The sequence below is a fragment of the Nycticebus coucang genome, chromosome 2, assembly GCF_027406575.1.
Source record: "Nycticebus coucang isolate mNycCou1 chromosome 2, mNycCou1.pri, whole genome shotgun sequence".
NCBI lineage: Eukaryota > Metazoa > Chordata > Mammalia > Primates > Lorisidae > Nycticebus > Nycticebus coucang.
In genome coordinates, this window is record NC_069781.1 from 154,629,133 (window position 1) to 154,641,289 (window position 12,157).

Below are 12,157 nucleotides of genomic sequence, written 5' to 3' on the forward strand. Positions count from 1 at the left end.
TGGGCATCTGTTGGAACCTTCAAGCCACGCCCACCCAGAGTTCAGTCCTTTTATGTAACTAGTCCAGCCTAAAGTCTCAGATTCCAGATAGCCACAGACTTGTCGAGCAACCTGTTACAAAATCCCTTTGTGGGACTCTAAAGTTAGTGGCTGCAAGCTTCTCAAAGGCAGGCACAAGCAGGCAGAATCCCTTATGCGAGGGGAGACTTTGGTCTGGGGTCCTTAGCACAAGCTCAGAAATATTCACAATAACAGCAGCGGTCAACAACTGCTCAGCTGGGCAATTCAGGACACATCTCTTGGCTTCCCTGGGTTAGTGTTTCATAGAGTTCTGGGTTCTCGAGTTTAGAAGTGATTTTAAATTCCATCTAGTCCTCTGGCTGATGCCTACAGTATCTTTACAAGGTTCTGCCAACCGACCCAGCCTCCTGCCTCACACCTTCAGGGTCAGGGAACTCACTGCTCCTCAAAGCAGAGATTTTTTTGGACAGCAGGTAAAAATGAACTCCCTCTCCCCATAGGCCCTGGCTACAAACATACATCCATCCTTGTGTCCATCCAGTCTCAGAACATTTGCCAAAGTTCCTGACACTTGGCTGGGTGTCATGGATACAAAGGTAAATTCAAAACATGCTTCAACTTCTCAAGGAGCTCACCATTAGTCGACAAGACAGATGTGTGTGTGTGTGGGGGGGGGGTGTCAATGCTTGTGAAACCACCAAACTGGGGGGATACAAAGAACTCTGGGTACACCTGGGAAAGTGCCATTTACAAACTGCTGGGGACACAAGGAAGATGCTCAAAGTGTCTCTAACAAGATCACTGAATGTCCAATCACAGGGAATTTGTCAAACGCACCCTTGCACAGCTGGTGAAGGAAGTATTATGAACTCACTGGAAGTAGTGATTGACATGTCGATGCATTGACAAGGAGAGACAGTCACAATCAGATGTGAAAGGGCCACAAATAGTTTCTAAAACTCTTGTCCCATCTATGCCACAGAGGGAACCAAGCCCCAGAGCTGGGGAGGGGTGGCCTCGGGTCTCACAGCAGCTCAATGGCAAAGTCAGGACCAGAGACGGAGTGCTTGGACTCTGACCACAGAGCAGGTGACATGGATGGCAGCCCTTCCTCTTGCTTTAACCCCTCAGGGCAGTGCTCTGACGGCTCTTCTCATGGGGCAGAACACCCTGACTTTGTGCATAGATGCACTATCGGTTCACTGGCCCAGGATGAGGGTGGTAGGGCCGAGGGGTTAGGAAAGGCCAGAGGAGGAGGCAGGTACCCAGAGAGGTGCATTCTCTTTCCTCATGTCATTTGGTGAGCCTGGCCAGACTGACCCAGACATCAGGAAGGACTGGGCAACCAGCAGCCATAATGCACATGGCAACCCCAGAGACGTGCATGGCTTCTTGCCCAAGGCTGTAGCTTGTAGCTAAAAGGAGGCTTCTGCAGACCCAAATGCACAAAGGGGCACTCACCAGCACTCAATCCTGCCAGGGGCCGGCTGGTCAGGGGGCTTTGCGGTAGGGGTAGGGACTCTGTGACAGCATTAGACTCAGTCACTTCTGAGGTGTGGAGTAAGAAGGAAGTAGGAAGGAACCCTAGCCCAAGTCAACCTTTGGCAGTTTACAAAGGAAGGCTAGCATTGCTTTCTCTCTTACTTTTATCCAGGAAAAAAAAAAAAAAAAAAACAAGCAATGAAAAGCACCCCTCTCTCAGCCTCCTCATTAGTCAATAAGGCTGTTTCCAGTCACTCAGCACCAGGCACACACCTGGTAACCATCCTGCCCTGTGCTCTGGCCAGCTGGCCTTGCAACCTGGGATACCACCTGGCTCTTGGCCTATGAAGATTGTATATCACTATGTTAGCAAAATATAAATTGTAAAGAGAAATTATCCTCCAGGTCCAATGTTTAATCACATGCCCGTCTGTGATGCCAGCCAATGCTGCAAACACAGGCGGCCACTCCTAGACCTTGCCCGTGCCCGGCTGCACCCGCTAAAGCCCATACCGGCCTCTCAATGACCCTGCAGATGTGATGGGTGAGGCTGGAGTCTACTACCCATTGCATCAGATTTCAATTTTGAAAAAGTATATATCCTCGGTGTCACCTTAGCTGTTAGCAATACATCTCTTGTTTAAGCAGCAGCAGATGGGGGTTATTTCTTCTCCCTAAGGCCTCCCACGTAGAAGTAAGTGATGTGGAGAGTGAAACCCTGGCCTTACCTCCTAATGAGAGTAAGCACATCTGGAAGCTCCAAATGAACCCACAAAACCTCTCCACCTCTCAAAATTTAATGAACAGATACATGGAGAGCAGGAATTAGAACATACGTTGGGCACGGCAAGCCCATGCCCTACTGGGCCCATCACTCAGCTCTGCCTGGTCATCAAAGCATTGATCAGGTGGCCAATAACGCTGTACTGGGAGACTGGGATCCACTGGGTGACATTTGGGGATCCTTTCTGCAAAGAGAGGGGATGAGAGATGGCTCTGGATGAGATGCTCCCTCATACACCATTCATCACATACCACACTCTATGAAAATTCTATAACCCTTTCTGGTGTAGCCTGGACATAAAATGCAGTCTCTGGAACCTCAGTTATTCTTATAGTGATATCACATTTTTTGCCATATCAGCAGGCCTGCTGTACTACTATATGTAGTTTTCTTTAAATGGATTTACTCTTTTTACTTGAACGCACTCATTCAAAAAGGATATTTTATATCGTATCCATGAGTGGAAGACGTGTAGAACTTGCCGTGATATAAAGGTAAGGATGAAAAATGTGTCATTGTATTTTTCCAAATTAAAAAAATGGTAAAAATACAAAGTAAATAAGGAAACATAAGGAATAACGTTATCTGGTGTATAAAAGTGTATAACTAAAAAGAGGTCACTCTCACTCGATGAGACAGGTGAACTGTTGATGTTCAGCTAATGATATAAAGGCAGTGACAACTGTGACCTCCATCATGACCTCCGGTTAGGTGACAAAGCACTGGCTTTGACAAGGGTCTTCATCACTGCACCCCTTTCCTTGAGCTTCAGAGAATTTCTTTCTTTCAACATCATTGAGCGGAAATTGCCTTATGTTGTGACCTTCCAAGGCCCTTGATGCTGTGTAGTAATTAGGGCATCAGACTCCCAGGGTCAATTCAGTCTCAGGGTTGACTGAATCAGAGCATCTGGGGGAAATTTTGGCCTGGAGGTGGGAACCAGAAGGGAGAGCTATACTCCTGAGGGACAAAAGTGGTCATCTTCACTGCACAAAAGGTGGGCATTCAGGCCATCTACCTTAGGGAGTCACTCGGGGATTGCTGAGCAAGATTAAATCAGTGAGGATAAACCCTGGCAGCAAATAAGCCCAGAATCTCAATGGCTTAATTTTTGCTTTTGTCAATAACTAGCGTTGTTGAGGTGAACATGTTACTGTCCTCCAATGGTCATACAGGGATCAAGACTAGGGTGTTGGCAATGTTTTTTTTATAGAGGGCCACATAGTAAACACCTAAGACTTTGCAGACCATATGGTCTTGGTGGCAACTGCTCAACTGTGTCCCTTGGGTTCTAGTTTGTTGACCTCTGATCTAGACTATGATGGCTATGCCCACCTTAAGTTGTGGTTTCCAAAGTTGTGATGGTATTGATTGTAGTCAGCTGGAAGGGGCAGGAATGTGGAGAGGAGACCATGGCAGTGTCTATGGGCCAGGCCTGAACTTGCCACTTCTCAACCCAAGGTCCATTCCTAAGGAGATAGTCAGTCACATGATCAGTCTAATCACGAGGAAGGCTGGGAGATGTAGTCTGGCTGTGTATGAAAGAAAGTGGGACAGATTTTGTCGGACTTCCAAAATCCCTGCCACAAATAGTACCCATTAAATAATGGATTAGCTATCAGAATTTTTTTTTCTAATACACAGCAAAATAAATACATAACCTTTACATAAATGCTTTCCAGTTTATACACCATCTGAAATGATCTTGCTCAAGAAAGATCAGGAATAAGTGCCCTATGCTTTTATAAACATTGGGCTTTCATATTTCTTTGATTCAAATCACAAGAGTCTGATTATAAATTCAGTCCCTGCTTACTAGTACTATCGTATAAATCCTTCCTTTATTCTTTTAAGAATGGAAAAGGGGCGATTCAAAAAGATATGTAAAACTTTAGACCAAGAAAACTTAAGATTAAATTATAACATGAAAAGAACTCAGAAAATTCAAACAATAGATCATTTTATAAGCATCTGGGTGAACAGAGTGGCCTCAATATTGATGGGTCTGTGTTTGCTTCCCCTGAGAATTATCAGCGTTCATCACCTGATGGCACTGGGCATTAAGAGAGGGGCAGGATTTGGAAAAGCAGAGAAGGCATTAGCAGTGGTACAAGGGAGGTTTGGAGGCTTTCGGGGGAGGCCAGTTGGACAGGACATGTGAATGGAGGACAGAGAGTGTGAATCCAAACTAGTGGGAATAAAGGTCATCCCAGGACCATGGAGAACCATTGAAAGACTTTAATCCTGGGAATGACAGATGAAAAGGGCACTTTGGAAGTAGAATCTGTCAAAAGCAGACAAGCCACATGGAGAGACCAGCAGGGTGAGTCTGGATAGAAACCTCAACACTCATGGGGAAGACAGAAGGTGATCTGTCCTTTCCACAGACCATTAGATCCTCTGCTTGTGAAAGTTTGGCCTTTGGGGTTCCTGTAGGACTCAGCAAGATTCAATCACATAAGCTTCTCCAAAAAGCTTGAGTGTACTGAACATTGCCCAAATCCCAGAATCTACCGAGTTCTCACTTTAGAAAGTCTTGGGAGGGTTGAAATCTCTAGAATGCCTTGAGGGCTGGTAGGCATCTTGGGGGGAGGAAGTTGTAGCCCTTCTGAGACACGAACAATCATTGTCTGCCCTTGTTTCTCCTTCTCTGCTTCCTAAGGTGGAAAAGCTGTTCCCCAGGCACCAAGGGATGCTCCAGCAGCCTTGCCAATTCACACCCTGCTGCGGCTGGCTGGCCCCCTTGCCGTCACTGCCCATACATGAATCTGGCTGGCCATTCCCCTCTCTGCCCATCCTTTGAGTCCAGATTTGACCTCCAGCCCATACATGGAGCACAGCGAGCTCTTTGCCTATGAATCTCCTTGTATTTTAACACCATCAAGTGGCAAGGCAGGGTTTTCTCCCCCATCACCCTGCCTCCCTATCCCAGGGAATAAAACCAACCTTACTCCTAACACCAGCTTCAGTAGAGCCAGAGGCTCCTGATGGGATGGGATCCGTCTCAGCTGCCAGAGGGAAGTTCCTCTTGTAGATTCATTTCCTGGAGCAGCAGCAGGTGGGGCAGCTTCTCAGGTTCAGGGATGGATACCTGCTTTCCCCTCTCCCAGCTCTGCCTACCACAGTGGTTTTCAACCGGTGTACCACAGCACTCTGGTGTGCTGTGAGAGGATCTTAGGTGTGCAAGAAACATTTTTAAAGATTATTTTAAAAAGAAGTTTAATCACAGTAAGTACATTTTTTTTTTGACTGACATAATTTAAGTGTGCCACAGAAGTTTAACTATAGGTTCAAGTGTGCCGTGAGATAAAAAAGGTTGAGAAACACTGGCCTAAGGAGACGCTGGATGGAAGTGGGTAACTTATATTCAGGGCCGGAGGCTGAGAAAAAATGGAACTGGGCTTCAGTGTTAGGCAAAAAGTCCAGAGGCCAAAGTCCCTTAAGGGCAGAGGAGAAGGAACCCGATCCCTAGGGGAGTGTCTCCTTTATGTCCATCTGAAGCAGCTCCTGGGGAATTGACCAGAAAGTAAGGAAAACACAAAAATTGGAAAAGTAAAAAACTGTGGGCCCCAACCTTCATTCTTCTTATAAGTTTAATCTTTATAGTCATACTTTTCAGCTAATAAATTATAACTTTTTTCTTTACAAATGGTACACAGAAAAAAAGAAAATGCTACAGGGTGTTGGTTTGTAATTTAACTATTTTGTATGGTTTACTTTTAGTCCAAGGTCTACAATACCACACCACCCTCACCCCAGAAACGTCAGACTGAAGTGTTTTTTTCCGCTGTCATTATATAATGCTGCCCTCTGCTGGACCTTAGGAAATTCACAAGCAGAGAATGGGTTTGTCCCTAAAGTTTTGGCTTTGATTTTGGTTTAAGGCTTTGGGTTCAAGACTGTTTATTGTTTTGGGGAATGGAATGGAGGAAGGTGGGAGGGTTCTGTATGAAAGAAAATTATTTATTATAAGTTATTAAGTATTTTATGTTTTTACATGAAAGAACAGAAGTGATTGTGACGTAAGTATGAAGTGATATGGCTCTTTAGGAAAGTGAATTTGTAGAAGATAAGAAGAGTGATGTAAAGAAGACATGGCCTTTGACCAATATTCTGAAAATATTAATAACATAAATTTTATTTCAAAATGAAAGTATTCATTCCCAAAGTTGCTCATCAAATTAAAACCATAAATGTCCAGGACCAGACTAATGGCTACAGAGGTGGTGACATGTCCATGCCAGGCATATATGTGTATTAAAGCATATTTTTTTGGAGAGCCTCTAGCAAATTAAAAAATGGATATGCCACACTATTGTTTCTTAATCAGGGGTGAGCATTAAAATGCCTGAAAACAGACAGACTTCTAGGCCCCATCCAAGAAGATTCTGCTTCATTTAGACTGGTGAGTGGTCTGGCCAGTGGAATCTAGAAAAGTCTTTTTTTTGGTTGCAGTTTGGCCAGGCCTGGTTTGAACCCACCACCCTCGGTATCTGGGGCTGGCACCCTACTCACTGAGCCACCGGCACCACCCATAGAAAAGTGTTTCAAAAGACTCTTCTACTCACACTTCCATATAGAAAACTCTGAATTAAATGAGAAGAACATAAACGACACAAAATGGCATTTATATGTCAACTTCAACTCCCCCAATCTGATTGTGTGTGGGCAGGAAGGAGGGACCAAGCCCCTATATCTGGATGACTTGGAAATGTGCTTCCCCCTTGCCAGACACCTGCCAAAATTAGAACTATATTTGAGGATGTGTGTAATGTCATTTAATATGATAGTATTTTTAAAAATGAGTTGAGTAGTGTTTTCTAGCTGTTAGTTTTTCCAAATATCAATGTAAAAATTAGCCTTCTGCAGCTGCAGAGGCAACTGAATTTCCAGCTTGCTTGCATGTGGCTTGGTCCCTCTCCCAGAGACATAAAGTGGCTCAGGCATCTCTGATCCTGCCTTCCCACAACCACCTAAGCTAGAGAAGAGTCTTGGACTGTCTGGTGGGAGAGGAATGCAGGATGGCACAAGAGTCCTGCTTTGGAGACACAAGAGACTTTAGAGCCTGGTTTTAACTTGCTGAGTGGTCTAGAGTGAATCCATTTACCTCTCTGTGGCTCACTGTAAAATGAGAGATCAGGAGCCCAAACTTAATCACCTTCAAGGGTCAAGACAAAAGATTGTGATAAAAATGTGTCAAATGGTCTATGAAGCGAGTGTATGATGCCCCATGATCATATCAATGTATACAGTTATGATTTAATAAAAAAAAAAGACAAAGGAGAATGGTGAGGACTATGGGAAGTTGCAAGGTTATGCCTTTGTAAAGGGGGTAGTCACTACTCGGTTCCTGCAGTTGTACTCAGCTTTGCCGAGAACAGTTACACAGGCTGTGCACTGCAGAAGGGTAACACTTCAGAGGAGGGGTCCTTCACATTATAGATGAAGATATTTATCAATGACAATTTCTTGGAAGATGTCTGTAGAGGGTTTTGAACACAGAGGTACTAGATACGCTGTCAGAAGTCCTGCGTATTGTGTAGGAATGCAACTTTATTATTGCCAGATCTTTTGTTTGTTTATTTGCTTGTTTTAACTGGAGAAGCTGAAAATATGGCTTTGAATATGAAATTTCCCTAAATTTAAACTTCCTTAATTTCACTAATCTTAAACATTTTAACATTGTGTGGGCTAAAGGAAACACTTCTGGTAGTCAGTTCAGGCTATAAATTGGAGATGTCAGCTAAACTCTAAGGCAAGTGGCATCTCAAAAACCTTTCCATTCTAAAAAAAAAAAAAAACTTTTCCATTCTGTACACCTCATGATACACATGATGGATGTAATCTTGAAGTAATCACAAAGGAAGACTATTTATCCTGTGGACTACATGGGTATAATATGAATTTTATGGACATACAGAGGTCATCTCTGAATGTTGGCATGTACAGCATTCTCATTGACTATCATGTGGCAACCTTTTTTTTTTTTTTTTTGCAGTTTCTGGCCTGGGCTGGGTTTGAACCCACCACCTCCAGCATATAGGACTGGCGCCCTACCCCTTTGAGCCACAGGCACCGCCGGCAACCTTTAATTCATCCTTTCTACATAAATGCCACTTCTACAGAGAGTCTCCTAAGACTTTAATCTAACTTATGTCCTTTTGTTACAGTTACAAGTTCTTAAAACACCTTGCATTTTTTGAGTAGCACGTACGAAATTTATGTCACAAGATACTCCCTTGGGTGAATGTTTGGTTGATGTCTGTTTGCTCCCGGTTGAGTAGCAGCCATGACTTTGCTCATGGCTGTATCCCCAGAAGACCTGCCCAGCCTCTATCGGGTGCCCAATGTAGATTTACTGAACAGCAGATTAGTCTCAGTGCTATCGGGGAAGGCTCTTATCTCTTCCATGTCCCTGATCAGACCCTTCCTGCCTGGTGTCTGGCTTCTTGGCTGTTGACCTTGACTGATGTCTGGCTTCCACTGCTGATGATGCTCTCCAGCAGGTTCTCCTCCCCACACACCTCCCTGAGCCTGAGAAGAGCCCCAGTTCCAACCCAGCAATGTCCAGGACATCTGTACTTGGCCTGTGGCTGAAGCCCCCTGGGTTGGGGCAGGGACTCACATTTTAGGTAGGACGCACAGACATCTCTGATAGAAAATTCACTTAATCTTGGCTGCTGGGGGCTGGGGCAGTTATCAGCACAGAATTAAATGCTGTTGCCTGCACATATGTTACCTTTTGATTTTATTTTATGTGAGTAATAAGATCATTATGACAAAGAGGCCAGCTCTCCTCCAGATTTTTTGAAGAAATCTTGTTGCCTTCTAAGACAAATTGCATTTTTTCGATGCTGAAAAGAATTCTATAAAGATCATCCCTGAGCCCATAAAAGCATCAGCTAAAGCAGCTTACTCCACAAAGATCCCCAAAGAAGCTGCTAAACTCAGAAGGAAGCTCACGATTGTGGGAGAAATCGGCAGAAGGGGAAGGGAAACCTCAATCACACAGAGATAACCTCTCAGGGAGCAAAAGAGGCGAAGAGGGGCAGCAGCAGAGTCAGGAAGCTCAGGCAGGCGGGGGGCCGGAGCAGAGTGTGGGAAGTGGACATTATCAGGGGGACGGTGTCCGTCCAGAACTCCACTCTGTCCTCTTTTAGTCTCTGTCCCAGGCTCACGTTCACATCCAGCTTCAGGTACTTCTCGGTCAAATCATAGGCCGGCCACGGAGGCAGGCCGTCCCCATTCGGATTCCTGGAAGTAAGAGTGGACAGAGTGAGACTTTCCTTCGCAGACACCCCGGCACGGGGGAGCCCAGAGGTCCACTTACCCAGTACGTGCAAAGTTAGCCCAGTATTTCATCAGCATCCTGCTCAGCACTTTCTCCTCCTCTGTGGCTCCTTCTGAAGGAAACAATCACAAAATCCCACTGCTCAAGATGACGTGCCTCACCCAATCCTTTTCATACCTCTCCTCCCGCTGGGTCCTGGCAAACCCCCTGGTCATTGCACCCATCTTGTATATGCAGACACTGAGGCGCGGAGCCTCGATGACCTGCCACGGGACTGTGGCTTCCACATGGCAGAGGCCAAACACACACCCTGGGTTCTTCCAGCCATTCCCAGGAAGCTTCAGGTTCCACAGGGACACAGGCCAGTGCCCTCGCTCCCTCACACACACACTTTTAAAATTATTAATTTCTTTATTTAAAAAGTAAAAACTTCAAAATGCAAAATGAGTTTCTTATGTCTAATGAAGCTGAGTTTCTCAGCCAGGCACAGTGGCTCACGCCTGTTATCCTAGGACTATTGAAAGCAAGGAGGGTGGATTGCCTGAGCTCAGGAGTTCAAGACCAGTCTGAGCAGGATTAAGACCTTGTCTCTACCAAAAATAGAAAAACTAACCAGGCATGCTGGCAGGTGCCTGTAGTCCCAGCTACTCGAGAGGCTGAGGCAAGAGGATCGCTTGAGCCCAAGAGTTTGAGGTGAGCTATGAAGCCACGGCACTTGACCCAAGGTGACAGGGTGAGACTCTTTCTCATAAAAATAAAATAAATTTCTCTTCCATCTCTTTTCTCCAGACACCCACTGACCAGCCTCAGAGGCAACCATTTGGAAAAGACATATTCTATGCCTTGTTCTTTTTACAAAAATTAATTTCCTGTTACACGCAGGACATTGTCACCTATAAAGTTGCCATCTATTGTTTCAGGAACATATATAAATGTGGGTATGTGATTACATAAAAATATTACATACAATTCATGTATCATGTTTCAAATCTTGTCCTGGTGAAAGCAATGCTTTAGTTTGCCTTATATTTTTCACGTGTGGAAGTATAATTATACAAAAATCACAGAAGTAGAATTGCCAGGATGAAAAGCACAGGCATTTTAAATGTTGGTAGAGTTTTCTTTTAATGTACAAAATTGTCTGTTTCCCACACCTGCTTGAATACATTGTTTAATTTAAAATGTTTTGTTCTTTCCAAGCTTGACTTATGGAAAAATGATTCCTCAGCAAAGTTAGCCTGCACTTCTTTTGTTAACAAGTGAGACTGAATAGATTTTCATGTGCTTAAAGCCACTTGTGTTTCTTTTTCCAAAAACTCTCTTTCTGTTACTCTATTTTTTCTTTTTTTTTATAGACACAGAGTCTCACTTTATGGCCCTCGGTAGAGTGCCGTGGCATCATACAGCTCACAGCAACCTCCAACTCCTGGGCTTAAGCGATTCTCTTGCCTCAGCCTCCCGAGTAGCTGGGACTACAGGCGCCCGCCACAACGCCCAGCTATTTTTTGGTTGCAGTTCAGCCGGGGTCGGGTTTGAACCCGCCACCCTCAGTATATGGGGCCGGCGCCCTACCGACTGAGCCACAGGCGCTGCCCTCTATTTTTTCATTCATTCTTTTTTTTTTTTTTTGCTAGGGTGTTCTTTTCTCATCCATTTTAGGAACTCTTTAGATATCAAGGACTTTAACCCCATTCATTTTTTTCCAGTTTGGAGAATCCCTGAGACATTGGCTGCTGAGTAATTACATTTAATTAATAAAACATTTATTAAATGTTCACTGTGTTCTTTATGGGAATTGCTTTATTTAAGCCTTATGACAAAGATAGTTCTGCTATTACCTGTGTTGTAAGATGATGTAAGATGAGGATGAATTAATAAAATAATGAGCCAACCACACTGTGTGGGAAGCTCTGCCCTCACTGTTGAGAGGCCAGTGGGAAGAACCTGCCTTGTGTAATGTTTCTAATCAAATATTTTAGTGATAGCTCCTGTATGTAATTTTCTTGTAATTCTTGTTATTGCTGTAACCTCCCCTGATTGGGTTATTCTTTAAGTACCAAATTATGTCTAAATTCAGGAATAAATGAGCTGACATCATTAGTGACAGTTCATGAACCTTTACATGAGCTCATCTGAATCCAGACCATTTTAAGTGGGAATCATGAGAAACCTGGTTCTTGTCTTTGAAAGCCCTAGGTGGTATTGGGAAGAGTAGGGAGGGTAGGGCCTGTCAGACCAAAATGATTCTAATATATTTTTTAAAAAATTGGATGCTGAGTGGCCCACTGTGCACATCCCACAGGCTTTAGTACAAAGAAAAGCACTTATCCAACAAAAGTTGGCAGCTCTTTTTCATCTTGTTTTCTAAAAATACAAATGGGAGAATTTTCCAGAGAAAGGTTGTGTCTCTCTATAAACCACAGAGGTAATTAAATCCCAACCCACCAGTCTCAAAGGCTCTTGCATAGGGGTGAGGTGAACAGAAAGCTCCATGTTGACTGTGGGAGTTCAATCTTCTCCCCACCTCATCTCAAGTTCCTTGTTCCAGCAAGAGCAGGAACCCTGTGGCCGGTCCCTTA

The 12,157-nt window shown here is 44.3% G+C and overlaps 1 protein-coding gene across 2 annotated transcripts in view; it reads right to left on the reverse strand.

Annotated features, from left to right (window-relative positions):
- Positions 1-9,018: 9,018 nt before the first annotated feature.
- The window catches only part of CES5A (carboxylesterase 5A), a 33,193-nt gene continuing 30,054 nt past the window's right edge, over positions 9,019-12,157 (reverse strand). For both annotated transcript variants that reach the window (XM_053602095.1, XM_053602092.1), the window contains 2 exons: positions 9,618-9,690; positions 9,019-9,541 (listed from right to left, as the gene is read on the reverse strand). In XM_053602095.1, the coding sequence (XP_053458070.1) occupies positions 9,310-9,541; positions 9,618-9,690 (305 nt within the window). In that variant the 3' untranslated portion in view covers positions 9,019-9,309. The remainder of the gene's footprint in view (positions 9,542-9,617; positions 9,691-12,157) is intronic.